The sequence below is a fragment of the Hylobates moloch genome, unplaced genomic scaffold (assembly GCF_009828535.3).
Source record: "Hylobates moloch isolate HMO894 unplaced genomic scaffold, HMol_V3 SCAFFOLD_19, whole genome shotgun sequence".
Classification (NCBI taxonomy): Eukaryota; Metazoa; Chordata; class Mammalia; order Primates; family Hylobatidae; genus Hylobates; species Hylobates moloch.
The window spans coordinates 11,934,239-11,954,694 of NW_026652294.1; the positions used below are offsets into that span (position 1 = coordinate 11,934,239).

Genomic DNA, 20,456 nt, shown 5'->3' on the forward strand with positions numbered 1-20,456 from the left:
GCATTCAGGGGGGCCTCAGGGGCCATGCATTGACCACTGTCACCCCACCAGCCTCCACCACACGCCTGGGCTGTCACCTACCTCCAAGGGCACCCAGGTCAGGGGCTTGGAGGGGCCCGCCAAGGCCATTCCCTAAGGCTGGGAGGGAAACTCTGGCCAATTTTGCCAAGGGCAACCAGCTATCCAGGGGGTCCGAGCTACACCCTGCAGGAAGCCCACGCAGCACAGCCCTCCGGCTGGGGTCAGGTCTGCCTGGCCAGCTGTGGGTTCGGGACAGGATGCCCCTTCTGGGAACACAGGAAGGAAGGGAGGGCGCTGCTGACCACTGTCAGGACGAGTCCCTTCCTCCCTGCCCCTTTCCTCACCCCTTACCTCCATGGCCCCACCCTCTTCCCCACCAGGTGTCAGCCCCTCCGAGGACCAGAGGGTGAGATGGGAGGCCCCTCTGCGTTTGGGAGAAACGCAGTCTCTTGGCCAGAGCCAACCTATTCCTGCCATAAGCAGCCCTGGAAGCCCTGAGGAGACAGCAGATGGGGAAACTGAGGCTCCTCCAACAGGTATCTGCTCAAATGTCACTTTCCCGCCCACCCATTTAAATCAGTCCCTCCCCAGGCTCTGCGATAGCATCCTCTTCCAGGGCATTCTGTCACCCACTGATACCATCCTGTGTACATAAGGACTAAGACCTGCATCCAGCCGTCATCTAGAACATAGTAGGTGGTTCATAAATATTTGTGGAACAGGCTGGGCGCGGTGGCTCACCCCGGTAATCCCAGCACTTTGGGAGGCCGAGGCGGGTGGATCACGAGGTCAAGAAATCGAGACCATCCTGGCCAACATGGTGAAACCCTGTCTCTACTAAAAATACAAAAATTAGCTGAGCATGGTGGCAGGTGCCTGTAGTCCCAGCTACTCAGGAATCTGAGGCAGGAGAATCACTTGAACTCAGGAGGCAGAAGTTGCAGTGAGCCAAGATCGTGCCGCTGCACTCCCAGCCTGGTGACAGAGCGAGACTCGGTCTCAAAAAAAAAAAATTATATATATATATTTGTTGAACAAACAAAGGAAGTAAGAACTAGGGAAAAGGCTGGGTGCAGTGGCTTACACCTATAACCCCAGCACTTTGGGAGGCCGAGGTGGCCAGATCACTTGAGGCCAGGAGTTTGAGACCAGCCTGGCCAACATGGTGAAACCTCATCTCTACTAAAATACTAAAAATACAATAATAATAATAATAACCAGGCATGGTGGTGGACACCTGTAATCCCAGCTACTTAGGGGGCTGAGGCACGAGAATCGCTCGAACCCAGGAGGCAGAGGTTGCGGTGAGCCAAGATCGCACTGCTGCATTCCAGCCTGGGCGAGAGAGCAAGATTCCATCTCAAAAAAAAAAAAAAAAAAAACTGCAGAAAAGACTGTCAGAGTCATTGGGGGTGGTCAAGCCTGTAATCCAGATTTGGAGGCCGAGGGCGGATCAGAAGTCAGAAGTCGAGACCATGGTGACCCCGTCTCTATAAAATACAAAAATTAGTGGGATGGTGGGGGACCTGTAGTCCAGTATCAAGGTGAGGCAAGAGAATGGTGAACCGGAGGCAGAGTTGTGAGCAAAGCCGGCCATGATCCAGCCTGGTGATGGAGATCCGTCTCAAAAAAAAGAAAGTCAGCAAAGGATTAGCTCAAGAACCCAGGCCCTGGAGAATTGCTTGAGCCCAGGAGGTCTAGGCTGCAATAAGCTGTGATGGTGCCACTGCACTTCAGCCTGGGCAACAGAGCAAGACCCAATCTCAAAAAAAAAGGAAAAAAAAGAAAGAACCCATGCCCCTGGACCCCCAGGCCTGGTCACCTGCAGGCTGTGTTCCTAAGGTGACTCAGAGTGCCCACCTTCCTCTGCATACCTCTCTTCTACCCACCACCCAAAAGAGGGGACACTTACTCCATGGGACCCAGACACACACCCCACCACCCTCAGGCAATTATTTCCAGACATAGACCAGGGCTCAGCAACCTGTCTGTAAACGGTCAGATACTAACTATTTTAGCCTTCATGGACCATCAAGTTCTCTGTCATGACTACTTGATTCTATTATAACACACACAAAAATAACCAAGACAATATGTAAATGAATGGGCGTGGCTGTGTTCCAATAAAGCTTTGTTTACAAAAACAGGCAGCTGGATGGATTTAGCAAATCAAAATTCAGGACATCCAGTTAAACTTGAACTTTAGTGTCCTGTATTTTATCTGCAACCGTAGCCTGGTGGGTAGCAGTGTGCAGACCCCTGGGCATAACTGGATTGCTGTGAACCTCGCAGTAACAAGAAAGAAAGCTGCCATTATGGAATGCTCTACAGTACGGGAACACCGGGCAGAGTGCCTTCCTTGTATTAGCCCATCTGTCTTCCCAGAAGCCCTGTGAGATGAGACACAGGGTCCGCACTTTGCATACGAGGAAATGGGGACTCAGAAAAGAAAAATCAGGAGTCCTGGTTCCCATAGCCAGTCAGGGACAGAACCAGGACCCACACCCCGGGCAGTCTGGCTCTAAAGCCTGCATCCTCTTACACCAGCTTCACTTCACGAAAACCAAGGCTCAGAGAGGTGAAGGGATGTGTCCAGAGAGCACAGCAAGGGGGAGGCTGCCTGAGACCAGGAGGAAAGGCCTCCTAGCTTCCTACCCCCTGAGCTTTCCAGGGGCTGCCCAAGGCTTCTGTGTGTGAACTTGCAGTTGTCATTGGCCTCTTGGGCTGTCCCACGAGCATGTGCAAGTGTGTTTGCACGCATATATGCACACAAACAGGATCGGAGGCCGAGGAGCCCCACAGTCAGTTTCAAGGGCGATGGCTCTTGTTCTTGTCTTCTTCTTCTTCTTTTTTTTTTTTTTTTTTGAGACGGAGTCTCACTCTGTCACTAGGCTGGAGTACAGTGGCATGATCTCAGTTCACTGCAACCCCCGCCTCCCGGGTTCAAGCGATTCTCCTGTCTCAGCCTCCCGAGTAGCTGGGACTACAGATACGTGCCACCACACCCAGCTAATTTTTGTATTTTTAGTAGAGATGGGGTTTCACCATGTTGGCCAGGATGGTCTCGATCTCTTGACCTCGTGATCCCCCGCCTCGGCCTCCCAAAGTGCTGGGATTACAGGCATGAGCCACCGTGCCAGCCGTCTTCTTTATCACCATAGTCAGAGAGCAGGTGAGATGCTGAGAGGTGGTAGGTTAATTGATGGATTCCTTTGACCAGGGCTTCTCAGCCTTGGCACAGCTGACATTTTGGGCCAAATGATTCTTGGCGGCGGGGGAGCTGTCCTGTGCATTGAGGCATGTTTAGCAGCACCCCTGACCTCCACTCTCTAGATGCCAGCAGCACCTCACAGTTATGCAAGACAACCAAAACTGTCTCGGGGCATCGCAAAATGTCCTCTGGAGGCAAGATCGCCTCTGACCGAGAACTATTGATTTTGACTCCCTGAAGTTTGAACATCCTCAAGGACTCACCAGGGAATCTGCATTCATCCTCCGCTCTGGAGGCCACGAACCTCCCCAGGCCTTTGGCAAAGACATTCTGGGCACCCAAAATGGTACCAGGCATTATCGGGAAAGCCTAAAAAGCAGAAGGAAGGGTTAGTCTTGGCCAAGCCGGGATAAAAATCTCTGTGAGCACAGAATGAACACCAGCTGATGCAGCCTGCTGTTCCGTAGACAGCAAACGATGCTCGAAGCCAGAGGTCCCCGAACTGCCTGTGCACGGGGTCACCCCGGGAGCTTGTTCTTTTCATGGACCCAAGTGGACTCTGGAGGGTGGTCCTGGAATCTGTCTTTTCCATGTTTCTTCCTTCCCCCACTCAGCTCTGTTTCCCCCCAGCAGGTGCTTGGGGTCAATTCCTGGAGACCCCTTGGAGGGAACCAAGTGGGGGCCCCAGAGCTGCCAGCAGGGGAGGTGGTTTGGAGAAAGGACTTGGGGTGCATGAATCCTGCCACGTGGGTGGCTGACTTCCTTGCGTCAGGCTGGTCTGGTGGAGACAATGACCTCACCTGCTTGGAAGAGCCCTTGGCGGCTGCTTGGATCTGGGGTCGGGGAGGGGTCCCGAGGGCCAGACAGAGAGGAGCTTGGGGGCTGAGTACACCTCCCCCCGGCCTGGCTGCAGCCCAGTGTGGCTGCCTGTGGTCTGGCCCGGGAGCAAGGGACAGACCTCCCCTATGGCTGGCACCGGCTCAGCGGCCTCTTCCCAACCACTGTGGGGAAAGGGAAAGGGGCTGACGTGGGGCTGACCTCACACCCAGCTCCCCCTCCTCCAGTGCCTCCCTCGGGGGTTCCCTGCTGCTGGGAAGCTGGACCTCCTGTGGGAGGAATGGGGGAGGGGAGGCAAGCAGAGAATGCGGGAGGCTGAACTGAGTGGGGGGCTCTGGAGGCTGGGGTGGGGGAGACAGAAAGATCCCCCACACATCTCTGTACTTTCTCTGCAGCCTCCAAGAGATCTGGGGTTCGCCTTACTCCATGTGGAAGGGCTTATGAGAGTTTTAGAGGTGATCAAGAATGGACAGCCCTGTGGGCAGCATAGGAGGAGGCAGACTGGGAACTGACATTCAGCCGCTGCCCGGCCTGCTTACCCAGCCTGGCGGGCATCATCTCATCTGCTTCTTACAATGGCTATCATGTGACAGATGAGGAAACTGAGGCACTGAGAATTTCAGAAACTTGCCTAAGCTCCCACAGCTGGAAAAGATAAAGCCAGGATTCAAATCCAAGCGTGTCAGAGCCCTGGCCCTGTGCTGGGTGCTGCACACCAGCTCTCTTCTGATGAAATGAACAATGTCCTGAGAATCGCAGTGAAACGCAGATTCCAAACCAGCAGTCTGAAGCGGGGCCAAGATTCCGTATTTTGGCCAGGCGTGGTGGCTCGCGCCTCTTATCCCAGCATTTTGGGATGTCATGGTGGGAGGATCACTTGATGCCAGGAGTTTGAGAGCAGCCTGGGCAACATAGTGAGACCCCATCTCTACAAAAATAAGTTAGCCAGGCTCAGTGGTGTGCACCTATAGTCCTAGGTACTCGGAAGACTGAGGTGGGAAGATCACCTGAGCTCAGGAGTTCAAGGCTGCAGTGAGCTATAATTGTGTCACTGCACTCCAGCCTGGATGACAGAGCGAGACCCAGTCTCTAAAACAACGAAAAACAAAAAATGTTCTGCATCTCTAAGCTCCCAGAGGTGTAGACACAGCTGGCCTGTGCTGCATTCATTTTACCTAGTGTAGCCTGGCACAGGCATTTAATACATGGAAGCTGTTATTGCTATTTCCTACATAAAGTATATATCACGTGCTCTGTGCATAGTAGGGGCCAATAAACAGTAGGTCCTTGCGAAACATGATCCTATAAAGAGAGTCTGGTGAATTCTAGAGCCCAGTAGAAACCTGCGATTAGCCGGGTAAAGTGGCTCACGCCTGTAATCCCGGCGCTTTGGGAGGCCAGTGGCAGGCGGATCACTCGAGGTCAGGAGTTTGAGACCAGCCTAGCCAACATGGCAAAACCCCTTCTCTATTAAAAATACAAAATTAGCCAGGGGTGGTGGTGCATGCCTGTACTCCCAGCTACTTGGGAGGCTGAGGCACGAGAATCACTTGAACCCAGGAGGTGGAGGTTGCAGTGAGCCAAGATCACGCCATTGCACTCCAGCCTGGGCAACACAGTGAGACCCTTGTCTTCAAAAAAAAAAAAAAGAAAGAAAGAAAAAACCTACAATTGGAGTTCAGATGGACTTAGGAGAGTCAAACCTGAAAGAGGCAAAGAGCACTTGATGGATGAGGTGACATTTGAACAGGACCTTGAAGGATCAGAATTTTCTACATAGCAAAGGAAAAAGGGCAGTCTAGACAAAAGTTCTGTGACATTTAACAGACCTCCAAGCTACCAGTACGGCCTGAGGGAAGTGGTTGTGAGGGGGGTGAGCCCAGAGGTTCCGTTGGACAGAACAGGCTACATGCTTTGTAAAATGGAAATGCCAGGTCGCTGGTTGAAAAACCATTAAGAATTCCTGCATGAGGGCTCTGGGCAGTTGCCCAGGCTGTGCACACAGGAACTTAGCCTTGAAGCTGGGAACTAGGTCCACAAGGAGGAGTTGGCCTTACCCCATCAGCAGCTTAAGCAGGAATTTTAAAGGCTTTTGAAGTGAGGAGATGGTTCGGTCAGACTGGAAGGCTCAAGGCAGTGGGATGGGTCTGAAGGCTGTTGCAGCAGCACAAGCTGAGTCCAGGACACAGAGGAGGGAATAGCCGGAGCCACATGGAGGCTGATTTGGACACATTTGGTGCAGGTGGCATATAGGCCTTGGAAAGATATGGGTGTGTTCATGTCCCAAGGCTGCCTGACACATTACCACAAACCGAGTGGCTTAAAACAATAGACATTTATTCTCTCACAGTTCTGGAGGCCAAAAGTCAGAAATCAAAGGGTCAGTAGGGCCGTGCTCCCTCCAAGGCTCTGAGGGAGGAGCCTTCCCTGTCTCTTCCAGGTTTTGGTGGCCCTACGCCTTCCTTGACTTGCTGCCGATCACTCCAATCTCAACCTCTGTCTTCACGTGGCCTTCTCCTCTTCTCTCCTTTCTTCGTCTCTTATGACACTTGTCCTTGCATTTAGGGCTCACCCAGAAATCCAGGATGATCTCACTTCAAGATCCTTGACTGAATTACATCTGCAAAGATTCTTTTTCCAAATAAGGTCACGTTCTGGGGATTAAGACTCAGCTATATCTTTTCTGGGGGGCCACCATTCAACCCCCCACAGTGGGAGGTGCAGGTGAGGCTCCTGTCTGAGACAGGGCAGGGAAAGCAGGGAGGGGAGGAGGCCGAGAGTTCTGGATCTACGGGCTGTCGGTGCCTGGGCCTTGCCTATGGCACGCTTCTCAGCTATCTGCAAAGGATGGTCCTTCAGGGAAATGGGGAGTGTTCCAGCTGGCTCACTGGGAGGTGGGGCCTGAGTGAGTGGGCCAGGAAAGAGCCTGCTGACAGGTAGGGCCCATCCCGGCTTTGATTCATTGACCGTCTGGGCAGGAGCTGGACCGATCAGCTAGGAATTACAAAAATGCTTCGCACATATTTTCCTCTCGCTGGTGGTTTTCTGCTTGGTTAACCCCCGCTGGGCCCCCAATCCCGTTGCTCTGTGTCTGCAGCTGTGGCTCTTTCTCTGCATCTCACCCACCCCCCAGCCCCAGACACTCTCTCTTCACATCCCCTCCCCTCTCCGCCAGTCATTGACTCTTGGCTGGAGTGGGCAGGGCTTGACCAAGTCCTCATAATTGAAATTTTTGGCCTCCAAAGCAGGGTGGTGCTTCCCCAAGTCAAAGGGACAGATTCAAGCTGAGGCCTCTGCTAGGGCAGGAGGAGGCTTGAGAAATGTCCTGGATGCCAAAGCCAGTGACCAGGAAAAGACTTTTTGCCTGGGTCCCAGAGGACCCGAGTGGCCTTGTAATGAGGCAGATTTAAGGCCACTGATCCCCAATTTCCTGCCCCAATCATGTTGCCTTCCTTCCTGCCCCCACCTCATGGCATTTGCAGACTCTTCCCAGAGGGAGGAAGTCCTTCATCAATAAAAAGGGTTTTAAACTACTGGAGTCAAGGCAGAAGTTTCTGAGGCTTCTACTCCACCTTCAAAATCCACCCTCAGTCAGGCTAAAGCCCCAGTTTGTGCCTGTGTCATCCTGGCCCCTTGTAGGACCCCTTTCATTGGACTGTGTCTTAGCCATTTCGGTTGCTGTAACAGAATATCACAGACTGGATAATTTAAAGAACAGAAGTTTATTTCTCTCACGGTTCTGGAGGCTGGGAAGTGCAAAAACATGGCACCAGCATCTGGTAAGAAACTTTTTGCTGCTTCATAACATGGCAGAAGACATCACATGATGAGAGCTGGTGTGCACGTTAGGGCTGGCCTTTCTTCCTCTTCTTCTAGCCACTAGTCCCCATCATGAGGGCCCCACACTGATGATCTTATCTAATCCCAACTATCTCCCAAAGGGCCTACCACCAATCAACACATGGATTTGGGGATTAGGTTTCCAACACATGAAATTTGGGGGACACGTTCAAATCATAGCAAGCTTCACTGGATGTCGGGCACCAGCTTTTGCAAAGATGGCTGCAGAAACAGCCCTCCAAAAATCCACATGCCTGTGCAGAAGGCTGTGGCTGGAGGAGAGGGCATCATATCACCCCTGTCCCCCCATGAGTCTCCAGGGAGAAATTCCCTTTCAAAACCAGTCCCAGGACAGGCTCTGTTTTCCCTGAGACTCCTCTTTTTTGATTATGAGAATCACATAACAAGATCACATTTCCATTTTCCTTTCGGCTGCCAGGAATCTCAGATCCAACTTTGTTGAAGCTCAGCCGTGGCAATTTTGTGGCCCCTTGTGATCTGAAACATTTATTTTCTTTCTTTCTGTGGTCTTAGTTTTCTCACTCTGTTTATATCTTCTCTCATCCTGATTCTCTATTTTATCAGCATTTTCATTAGGTACCTTCTGCCATAAGCTGCTTTACATGCTGTTTGGAATAAAGAGGATTGTAAATAGGGAAATAAATACATCGTGGTTCCATTATGATGTTAATATTTATTGCTGAAAATGTGATTGTTTAGCAAAATAAATGAATTCCCATTCTGCATTGTCTTTGAATTTCAAACAGAGGTTACCCGGGAGACTCTCTTTCTTCTGCTAGTAACCCTTGAGCTCCTGTTGATCTAACACCTGGTGCATAGAAGGCCTTGCCAGTCTTGACCAGGTGAGTGGATGGTGTTGACCATAAAGATGAGAAAACATCAACAGCATCTCTCACAAGCTGAGTGATGTCAGGGTACCCTCTGCCTCCCTGGGCTTCAGTTTCCTTATGTGAAATAGAGGGAGTAACCCAGCCAAAGCCTCACTGAGTGGTGGGGAGGATCTCGTGATGGGTGAGAAGATGCTTTGTGAACTGTAAGATGTAGGGCCTCGCAGAGCCCATAGGCATACGTATCCTGTGGGTAGCTGTTGGCAATTGTTCTCTTGGGATTGGGGGAAGGGTGGTGCCATGTCCTGTTGAACTCCTGAGAGCCGGCTGGGCAGGAGGGCTGCCCCGCTGGCTCTACCACATGCCTGGGGTCAGGGAGCCTCTTGTTCCAGGCGTCCTCTGGACCTGAGACTCAAGTTACCATGAGGGGATCAGTCAGCTACTAGGACTTTTGTCTGCCAGGCTCGCCCCCTCCCCATCCACCTGGCCCTGGCCTTGAACTCAGGGCTGTCAGAATCCTCCCTTCCACATTCACTGGGAGAGAGTGGCCCCTTCCCCTGCAAAGAGGGCACCAGGTGTCTGAGAGACATTCCGCTTGGACCATCTCCACCCTTGGAGGAGCGGGATTCACAAGGCATTTCTATGTCCCTACTTGTAATTCCTTCGGACAACCTTGTGAAGTAGATAAGATGGCATTCGTCACTGATGATTCTTGCAATTTTCAAGATAAGACAGCTGAGCTCACTAAAAGGGTCACAGGACTGCACTGGGGAGCGCCAGGCCCAGGATCCCGGCCGGCCGCAGGGGCAGGGCCTTCCCAGCAAAGCAAACACCTCCCTTCTTCCACTTTTTCCCACAAAGTGATTACTTTTGCCTCTTTTTTGGAGGGTGACCCAATAACCAACTAACAGTCCTTTGTTCTATTTTGCCAGGGCAGGGCCCTCTCCCAGGCTGAGAGAGGCAGGGAGCATCCCCAGGCCCTTACGTCCCCAGCCAGCCACCCAGGACTTCGCTGTCATTCTCTACCTTTCTGTGCTTTGCCGTTTGTTTTGTTTTCCTCTAGTTTCCTAGTAAAGGTTGCTTTTGAAAAGCTTCAACCTTGTCTCCCTGAGCAGAGGGGAGGGGTGTTTCCACCCCTGAGCGGCGGGGGAGGACGTTGTGGGGTGTGGCCCAGGGCCTGAGCCAGCCTCCCGAAGACTGGGCGGGAGACTTCAGGGGAAGACTCAGAAACAGCTGTGGGCCTGCCGGCCTCTCCCTCCCGAGCAGCTGCCTTCCCGGCCCTTGGCCATTTGCACTTGGCGTGGGGGACTCCTGAGGAATGAGATGAAAGCGCAGGGTGGCCTTTCTCTGACTTTAATGTGTACACGAGTCTCCTGGGATCTTGCTAATGTGCACGTTCTGATTCTGCAGGTTTGGGGGTGAGGCCAAGATTCTGCACTGCCAATCAGCTTCCAGGTAAGGCCAAGGTCGCACCATGTTGTTGAATGCAGTCCCTTCATGGCACAGAGAGCAGAGGGGACCACAGCCCGAGCCCCCTGCTGCCTCTCAGAGAGAGGCTCTCCCCAGCGTGGACTCACTGCCCTCTATGTGCCTCATCCATCACATACATCCTAAGTGTCCCTCCCAGCCTGTGAGCTTCTAGAAGGCATTGCAACCCGGCACAGGAGCTGACACTTACAAATATTCAGGAACAAGCAAGTAGGTGACTCTCAGAAACACTGCCCAGACCCCCAAAATAAATCTCGGCTCGGGGAGCCCCAGACCCAAACCCTAGAGCAAAGAGCAGGGAGACACTCGGGGCCGCTTCAGAGTCTCAGTGTCTGTGGCTTCCCAGTTCTGACCTCGAATTCCCCAAGGAAGGGATTGCAGAAGGCTGGGAAGAAGGTTGCAGTGGAAGGGGATTCGGTTCCCAAATGGGCAGCGGGAGGAGGGACAGAATCAGGGCGGGCAGAGTCCTCCTTGGTTCTGGCCCCAGTGTCCTGTGTGATTCTGAGTAGGACCACCTGTCCCCTCCCACTCTGGAGCCATTCTGTTGTCCTGTTATGTCCCTCTGAATGGTCAACAGGCCATTCCTGGGCAACAGAGACCTTGGCAGCTGGTATCTTCCAGGTCCTCGAAGTCTCATGTAGGGGAAAGGCCATGAGATCTGGAGGTGAAGGAGTGGCCCTAACTGGCCCTAAACACTTAGGGTGCCCCGGGCACGTGGTTTCATGGTTCTGAGCCTCGATTTCCTCCTCTGGTATGTGGGAATGGCAACTCCTGGAGATCCCATGAGATTAAGTGAGGAGTTGGGAGGGAACGAGCTGAGTTATCACACGGCACCCCCTTTACTTCTTTTTTTTTTTTTTTGAGACAAGGTCTTCCTCTGTCACCCAGGCTGCAGTGCAGTGGCGCAATCACAGCTTATTGCAGCCTCAACCTCCTGGGATCAAGGGATCCTCCCACCTCAGCACCCCGAGTAGCTGGGACCACAGGTGCATGCCACAGCATCTGGCTGTTTGTATATTTTGTAGACAGGGTTTCACCATGTTGGCCAGGCTGGTCTCGAATTCCTGGGCTCAAATGATCCACCTGCCTTAGCCTCCCAAAGTGCTAGGATTACAGGAGTGACCCACAGTGCCCGGCACCCCCTTTAGCTCTGAGCAATCCATCTCTTTCCTTGGGGGCACCCCATGATCTAGACACCACCCACCTTGTTCTGCCTTGGCCAAAATACCACCTAACTGCCCCCACCTATGCCAGGTGCCCCTCCCCCACCCTCCTCCACCCTTCGCTGAGTCCCACTTGGCTGCTGCCCAGGACAGGGACAGTCCCAGCCCTTCCAGCCCATCTCCCCACATCAGTACACTCCGGAGAGCCAGCCAAGAGTAGATTCTTTATTCATTTCTCTTTTTTTCTTAAAAAAAAAGTATTCATTTGGTATAAAAAATAAATATTTTAAATATGACATTGAATAAATAAAAATAATCTGTCAGTATGAAACATCCCCACAGGGTACATTCATCAAAGAGAAATTTGTCACCCAAGGCCATGTGCTTTTCAGTGGAAAGGAAGGAGGGAAACCTCTAAGGCCACACAGTGGGCCCACGGAGCTAGCACGTGGGTGGGACTGAAGGCTGGATGCCGGGATTGGGGTGGGGAACTAGAGATGATTCTAAGGCAGGAACATCTGTACCATCTGCAGGGAAACGCTACCTCCCTGGGTGCCAGAGCTCCAACCCCACACACTGTGTCTACTCTGGAGAGCCGGCAAGGCAGAGCTGGACTGGCTGGGTCAGGGTGGAAGTGCCCCAAGTCAGGGACAAGGAGGACGATGGGGACGATGGGGAGGACAGACAAGTAAACTAGCAGTGCTTTTTAAAAAAAGGCTTAAATAATAAATAAGGACCCGGAGACATCTCTCTTGGTAAACTCTCTCTTCCTCCGGCCAGGCCCAGGTGTGGTCCACACCAGCAGATAAAAAGCGAAGAGAAACCCAGCTCCCGGCCCGGCAGAGCTGTTTCACGCAAAGGCTCTGTGATTCAGTGATGCTGTGCAGAGTGGACGCCGAGCTGCCGGACAGGATCTGGAGGGAGCACTGAGGATGGGTCTCACGGGGCCGAGTCCAGGCTGGGCAGGAGAGCGACTCAGAGCCAGGGCCGCCGGGTGGGCCCGGCACAGAACACCCAAGTCCACAGGGAGATGAGGTGATGGGTGAGTCAGCCGGGCCCCCTGGTTGGAATCAGCAACTCTGGTTTCCAGACAAGTTTGTCTTTCTTGAAGCCCATCTTGGGGGAATGCAGCCAGCCCCAAGCTAAGCCAGATGAAGCAGGAAGGGGAAGGCGGTCCCTGCATCCTGGACAAGGGTGCACGTGGCCCACATCTCAACAGCCACATCCTCGTCTTGCTGTTGGGATGGACAGATGGACAACTCCCGGCCGCACCCTCCACCCCAAACCAAGGCCTCAGGACCTGCCTGCAGGCTGCCCATGCGCCATCCAGGTAAAGTGCTTAGAGAGCGACAGGGAAAGGTGCAAAGTGAGTGAAAAGTACCATAATTAGTACCATCATCTTGTCGGAGGAACTTGGAGGCCGGCAGCCCACTCAGGGTTTGAGAAGAAGCCAGAACACTGCTCTGAGCAGCTGCCCCAACTCGGCTGCCTCCCTCCCTCCCCTGCTCTCAGACTGGAGGGCGTTTCTCCACTCGCCTGGCCCCAGCACAAAGGAAGAGATCGGGTTCCCTGCCTGGGAGCCCAGACATGGGTGGGAGTGGGATGGGGGTGGAGCAGGAGGGCCCACAGCTTCCTGGTCTGAGTCGCAGGCGTCTGCAGCCTCCCTCTCCTCCTCTTGGGAGCAGTGGGCAGCTGATCCCCCCAGGCTACCCCACCTTCCTGGGGTCTGGCCCAGCCAGGCCCCCCCGCACCCTCTATGGGTGTCTGGGCCACCGGAGGAGCTTCCCTGCTGTGTGGGAGCAGGCTGGGTGCCGGGGCAGGGTTGTTCCAGGGTACTATTTCAGAGGCAGCATGGGGACACAGAAACAGGGACAGGGTGGGCCACAAGGACTGTCTTGCCCACTGCTCCAGGGGGCACAATTTCAGCCAAGAGCAGTGCCCCTCACAACGCAATGCTGGGGCACCCGAGAACAGTGTGAACCAGCCCCCTGGAACCAAGACAGAAAGGCACCCAGCCTCTCCACAAACCGGCCAGCCCCTGCAGCCTGGACCCTGACACCCCAAAGCAAGTCACAGTAGGGGATGGGGGTGGAGCCAGGCTCCCCACTTCCACGCAGGCCTCCCCATTCTCTCAGATCCGACCCTTCTCTGAGCTTCACCCGTAAGGCTTATTCCACTTGTAACATTGTCGACTTCCAGACCAGGCCCTGCTAAGCCTTGGCCCTGGTGCTCGTGTCGGGAGCCATCATCATATTTTGTTGAGTAGGGACCAGGGAAAGGGGAATTAACTTTGCCACTGAAAGCACCAATAAGTTAATATAAATAGGATATCATAATAAATAGAAATCATGCCAGGTCAGACGCACAGCACGCTTGGAGCTCAGGGTTCCCTGAGACCCCGACCCCAAGTTCTGCTGTCCCCTTGCCCTGGGGACCAGAGATGGCCTCCAGTCCCCCTCAAGTACCTCTGTGTGACCTCACAAGGCCTCCCGGGGCCTCAGATGTGAGCTGCTACTCTGAGCTACCCCAGCCCCTCCTTACAGACCCTTACCCAGAGGAAGAGCCTGGGTCCCTCAGAACCTCTGCACCTGACTTAGCAACCTGCCCCTGCCCTACCCACCTCCACAAACCCCTGCTGCAGGTCCAGCCATCAGACCCTGGCCATCCCAGGCTGCAGGGAAGATCACGGGGAAGAGAAGGAAGAACCTACCAAAGCTTTCTGGGCCTCTCCTCCTCCCAGCGTCTTCCTTCCAAGGCCTGAAGGTGGCTTCTCTGCCTCCCCAAGAGACTGAATGCCAAGTGACCTCCTTCTGGAAACTTCTGCCTGACTGTTCCTATTGCCCAAGTTCTCTGCTCATCCTCAAAAGAAGACAGCCTCCCATCACAGAGGCCGCTCTCTATCTTCCACTCATCAAACTTCTAGGGGACAAGGAGTCCTTTGGGATCCTAGCCCCTGTGGCCCACCTAAGTCCCAACCTAAGGGGCAGCAAAGGCACAGATGGTGATGATTTGCTGGGGGCTGGTCCACTCCTCTGGGCCCTGCTGACTCGCCCTGTGGTCAGGGCTCTTGTAGATGACTTGTGTAGTTTGCTCACTGCACAAAGTGAGCAAGGGGCCAAAGGGACAAGTAGAGGCAGAAGTCCAGCCCACGCTCCCCAGTCCACAATCTCCCAGAGGAAGGGGCACCTTCTAGCTCCCTCCCTATGGAAGTTTCCACTCTGCTCAGCTTCATCACAGCCCAGCCCAGAGTGGAGTGGACTGGCCAAGCACCCTCGGGGTCTGCCAGCAGCCCCCATTTGGGTTTAGCGATGCCCTGGGCCCCAGCCACCCTAGGACAGGCCCCCACATCTGGACCCAACTCCTGAGATCCCTCGGTTCACAGCACGCTTCAAGACCTCCTGCTAGAAGGCCTGGGCCAACACGGCGATGATCTGCTTATACTTCCCCAGGAGTTGACAGCCCAGCTTCTTCTTCTGGAAGACGTCCTTACCCGAGGTGTCAGGGCCATAGGTCACGTCCACGTGGCCCACGTGGTACTTGCTGCACAGGCGGCATAGCACATTGCTAAGGAGGCCTCGCAGGATGTCGGCGGTGGCGTTGAGCTTGCTATGGAGGCTGAGGGCACTGGGGTTGAGGATTTTCTGGTCCCGGGTGATGTTGCCCAGGGAGGTGCCAAGGTACACGACTATGCGGTACAGCTCCACCAGCTTGGCCTTCTCTGTGCCGTTGGCGTGGAAGGGCGGGAAGTCCGTCACGTTGGGGCCACATAGCTTGTCCAGGTTGTTGGGGAACGGCTCCCCCTGGGCTGTGTACTGAGGGGCAGAAGGGAGGTGACGTGGGAGTCAGGGGTCAGTGTCCCAGCCCTGCCGCCAACCCTTTGGGCAAGCTCTTGGGTCTCATTTTCCCCATCTAGCGCATGAGGACCCAACTCCTTGCCCTGTAAGCATCTGGAATTGTCATGAGAGCCAAAACTAACTGTAGTGTGAGTGCCCTTGCTAAAGATCAAAGCCTAAGCCATGCACGCAGTCATCATCATCATCATCGCCACCCTAAGGGGACAGAAGGGAAAACTCGGTGTCTAGCCCCAGCTGGGGCACCACACACAAGTACTTCCCTCCCTGCACTCACAATGTTCCAGGACGCCCCTCCATGCCCAGTACCCACAGCCCGCTGCCTCTCAACCACATCTCCCTGGTGCCTCACGCCCATTTCCACTCCATCCCTCGCTCCCTACAGCAGGACAATCACAAGACAAGAAGTGCCAGGTCCCCACCTTTGCACCCAGCTCTCCCCTTGCTAACTGGGCACCCTGGGGAAGCTTCCCTGGGGAAGCTTGGGCAGGAAGTGGTGGGAGTCTGGGGTTGGTTTAATCAAGCCCTCTCCCCATTCTCTCCTTCCAGCCCCAAATGTCCCCTCAACCCAGATCAGGACAGCCCCTAATGATATTTACAAGCCCCCTCCCTGCCATCTCCTGTCAGTATCCCAGGGGTAACTTACATAGAGAATAAAGAGGGCATTGGCACTGCCATTGAGCTGTGCCAGTTGGCTCCTGATCTGGTTCATGAGGTTGTTGTGACATGGGTGGCGTATGGCACAGGTGGCGTTGACAGGGGTGATGGGGAGGGGGCTCCCCGCCCCATGTTTCCAGTGCAGAACCAACAGCAGGGGCACAACTCCTGGGGACAGTCAGGAAGAAGCCATGAGTAGAAAGGCAGGAAAGGGTGGCCTGGGGTCATGGCACACCGGATGGGGGTCCGGCAATGGCCGCATGGGAGAGGACTCCTGGTTCCCTCTCACCACCTGCAGCTGTCTTCCTGGGGCCTAGTCTTCACTCTGCCACTGCTTGTGTTTCTCTGTCTCCCTCTCTCTGCCTTAGCTCTCCCTGCTCTCTTCTGGGATGACGGAAAGGCAAGGGCAAGACACGAGCCATTTCCACCAGAAGGGTGCAGGGTCCAGGAGGGACTCCCAGCCATCCCACCCTTTCCCTCAGGAAGGCAAAGGCCCTAAGGCCTCCTGGCCCTCTGGCTGGAAGGCCCCAGGCCCCAGGCCCAGCAGGCACCAGGAGAAAGGAGACCCCTCTCTTCCCGCCTCCCAGGGTGGCCCAGGTTCCTCAGCGGCGCTTCCCACTCACTGGCCTATTGCAGCCCAAATCTCCGAAGCCAGGCACCCATGGGGGGGCCACGGGGCATGAGGGAGTGGGGAGGAGTCCTCGCCTGACCCTCGTCTCCCTCCCAAACCTGCCATTTGATTCTGGCTCCCTGGGCCAATTGCCCCCAATTCTGCCCCCGCCCCCATCATCCTCTATCTCTTCCTTCCCTAGTGTCCCCTATCTCACTCAAGTTCACCCCATTTCTGCCTAGCTGTCCCCACTCTCCATCCCCAAATCATCATTCAAAACTCTCTGTTTCCCCAGCTCCGGACAGCCCCTGACTCCATGCCTTCTCCCGACTCATCTGCTGTCCCTTGTCCCAGGGGTTCCCCGCCCCCTAACACACACACACACCGGCTCAGGGAGGGAGAGGAAATGGTGCACCAGGAAAGAGAAAAGGCAAAAGGTCATAGGCAGTCGGGTGGGCGGGGAGGAAGGAAAGTGAAAGGTGACAGGAGAGCTGGGAGCTGTCCCGACATGTCCTGGTTTGCCCCTCCCCCAGGGGGGCCTGTTCTCCCCAGGCCCCCTTAGACGCCTTTCCAGGGCTCCGCAGAAGGGCACCTAAAGATGGTGGGGCCGGGGTCAGCGGGCGAGTGAGGCTGGAGACCTCCCCCGGATCCCCCATGCTGGGACACGGGGGACGGGGGCCTCCTCAAGTTCACTTCTCCTGGGTCCCCTGTTGGTCCCAGCATCCCCAGGCAGTGCTGAGGCCCCGGGGTGGCTGCGGGAGGGGGGCCACACCCCTGTATCTCACCTAGCGCAGACCACACGCTTCCAGACACCAGCAGATGGAGGCGGCACCTGCTCCCGTCCCAGGCCGGAGTTTGCAAGCTGCTCGCCGCCCGCGCCCCTCCCTGGGAGCAGCCCGGGACCGCGGTTGGCAAGGAGAAAGCGGAAAGAAAGAAAGAAAAGAAAAAGAGAGAGGGAGAGTGAATCTGGGAGAAAGCGCAGAGGGAAGAGCAGCCAGCGAGTGTCCGGAGCGAGGAGGAGGAGGAGGAGAAGGAGAGGGGGAGGAAGAGGAGGAGGAGGAAGGCTCGGCGCCCCCTCCCTCGCCGCCAACCTGCCGCGGGGCGTGCGGTGCTTGGGACCATGTGCCCGCGCTCGCTCCGGGCCGCCACCCAGCGCCTCCGGTGGCTGCGCGGGCGCCCCAAGTGTCCGTGTGTCTGCGGCGGGTGGGCGTCCGGCTCGCGCTGCCAAGCGCCCCAAGTTGCCGCCGCGCCCCGCAGCGGGAACGCGAAGCCGGCGCGGGGCGGGTGTATTTACCTGCCGCCAAGACCTTCATTATGGGCTGCACTTCAGAGGGCCTTGGAGGAAACCTCAGATGCCGGCAGTTTTCAGAGGTTCATGCTCAAATGGGGAATTTGCCTGATTTATATACTGGAGCCTGTGTTGTAAGACAGAAACAGCTATATTTAGCCGGGATCCCCAGTCCAGGAAGTTGTTTGAGGTGCATCATAGGAAATTATGAATGGAAGAAAGTGAGAGTGAAGGGGGGGGACGAGTGAGGGGGGAGGGTGGGGAGAACAGACTTTTTCCCTCTTCTAAGAATTTGATTGATAAAATTATAATGAAGCCTTCGACAAAACGCCCTGCGGTTTTCCTGCCTGGCTTGTCCCGGGAGTTGTCTGAAGATGGGCATCGCCAGGAGGGGGCCCCTGGCCGAGTCAGCAGGGGTCCCAGCAGTGGGCGCCCCAGACGGCCCTGACTCACCTGGGTTTGGGGAGGTAGCGAGTCTGGACTAGCAGATGGAGACTGGCCCCTGTGCCCCCTGGTTGGGGGGCTTTAGGGGGGCAGTGGGAGAAGGAGGGCTGGGGCTTGGCTGAGGAGGAGGCTCCAGGAGGAGGGGCCGAGGCCGGCGTGGACTTTAGACGGTCATAAAGTGGAACTGAACATGGGCGCTGGAAGCCACCCCAGAAGTGGCCTCCTCCAGTCTGTGCATTGCCACTGGGCTCCAAGGGGCTCCAAGGGGAACGCGTTGCTCAGGGCCCCAGAGGGTCAGGCCTCCAGACACCACCATTGCGCTCGCCCTGCTGACCACTGTCCCTGTGAGGCTGGGGAAAGGGCTAGGAAGACATGGGGGTAGGGGTGGCTGTGACTCGGTTCTGTCGGGACACTCTGGGTGCTTCTAAGAAGGTGGTCCAGCATTTCCATTCTGAAGCGGGACTGAGACAGGCTTGGCGAAATCGTACCCCAGTTTCCTCCTCCGGGTGCTGATTGATGGTTGGGGAAACTGAGAAGTGGCTGGTCCCTTCCAGACCTGCCTTGGAAGCCCCTTGGAGCTCAGCCTCAGAGAATGATGGAGGTCCCCAAAAAGTGCTTTTAGAGGCTCTAAGGCAGTGTCACATGTTCTGGCGTCTTCTGAGGCCAGGTGATTTGTGAATGAGGAAGGGCAGGAAGGAGTAGTGGGGAGCCTGGCAAAATGAGCACAGGGACACCTCCAAGAAAGGCAACAGAAAAGTGAAAATAAACACACCCTATGAGATGCGGGAATGCTGGCCAGACAGCATGCCGTGCATCTGGAGCCATGCCGTCCCTAAAGCTGCCAGGGGACTCCCAGTACCAGGAGATGATTTAGTCCCCTGCGGCCCCTTCCCAGCCCTTCCAACTGACCCTGACCTGAGATCAAGGTGTGTGAGTTGGTTTTCCAAGGCCAGGGAGCTCCTGCAGCCTCTCCCGGGCCCCCACCGCCCCCTCGCCCATCCTCCACGCCCCCAGCTCCTGCCTCTTACCACATCCTAGACCTGCCCAGCCACGCGTTCCTCCTTCATCGTGCCAGGACGAGCCCTGGTGCTTGCTGCCGTTCCCCACCACACACACACCCTGCCCTATCTAGGCTCTTGCCCCCCCATTCTCTCCCGGCAGGGCCTCGGATGTGAGGCGATAAAACTGCCCATCCCAGCTGGCACTTCCCGAACTGGCTCTCCTTCCTCCTTCCTGCCTCTTACCCCACAACTTGTCTCTTCTTTGAGGGACCATGGAGGGCCCCACTTGGCACTTAGTGCTCCTATACACTTGCTGTGGGGTCAGTGTACACTACTAGGAGACTCACCCGCCCTGGCCTGGCTCAGGTAACCCCACATCCCAGGACACCCCAGCTCAACCCTTCTTCTTACCCCTCCCCCAGCATCTCCTGCACAAGGACCTGACCACTCAGAGCACGTGAGCTCTGGACCAGTCCCCAGTCCCATCCCACATCACCCAGAACCCTGCCACCTGATTCAGCCTGGCTCTCCTGACATGGACCGCAAATCCATGTGACCAGGGGTTCACTGTGGCCTCCACCTATCAAACCCCTGTCGCCCGGCCTGAGTCTCTCATTAGGCTCAAGAGTTCTGCGGCCGCCCCTACATCTACCATTCTGCCCAGTGTCTCCCCTGTATCCTTCCAAGCGGACCTCCAGGTCCTTGCATGCCTTCTGGCAAGCCAGACCCCACATCAGCCCTATAATCCACCCCCAATCGCTGTTTAATCTCAGCCCCACTCCACAGGAAACAGGAAGTGAGGACAGGGTCTAGAAGACACTGACACTAAGGCCCCTTAACCCCAGACCTGACTGGCCCCTCCAGTGCCTCAGTTTCCCCTCCTGTCACGGTACCTGACTTGGTTTGTGCTCCCCGAGTGCTCTGGGCCCCTCGGCGCCCCAAGCCCAGCCTCCCCCTCCTGTCCATGTCCAGGCACCACCTGCTCTGGGCCTCTGGAGGGAAGGCCGGGCAGGGTCTCGGAGCCGCAAGTCTGTGTGCCGCCTGCAACGTGGCCGCGGCCCCCAGGAATCGGCCGCCCAGGCTATGCTCCAGGCCCACTTTGGTCTCTGGGAGTTTGTTTTCTTCCCTCCCTCTCTATGCTGTGTGTGTGTTCCCCGCCCCCGGCCGGCTCCCTCATGGAAGGCACCCTCCCTTCTT

The 20,456-nt window shown here is 55.6% G+C and overlaps 1 protein-coding gene across 1 annotated transcript; it reads right to left on the reverse strand.

Moving 5' to 3' along the window:
• Window positions 1-11,619: 11,619 nt before the first annotated feature.
• LIF (LIF interleukin 6 family cytokine) lies at window positions 11,620-17,903 on the reverse strand. The gene is made up of 3 exons (XM_032138987.2): window positions 17,821-17,903; window positions 15,906-16,084; window positions 11,620-15,220 (listed from the first exon to the last, which is right to left on the reverse strand). Exons 1-3 carry the CDS (start codon window positions 17,837-17,839, stop codon window positions 14,810-14,812), a joined length of 609 nt encoding a protein of 202 aa, XP_031994878.1. The 5' UTR covers window positions 17,840-17,903; the 3' UTR covers window positions 11,620-14,809.
• Window positions 17,904-20,456: the final 2,553 nt, after the last annotated feature.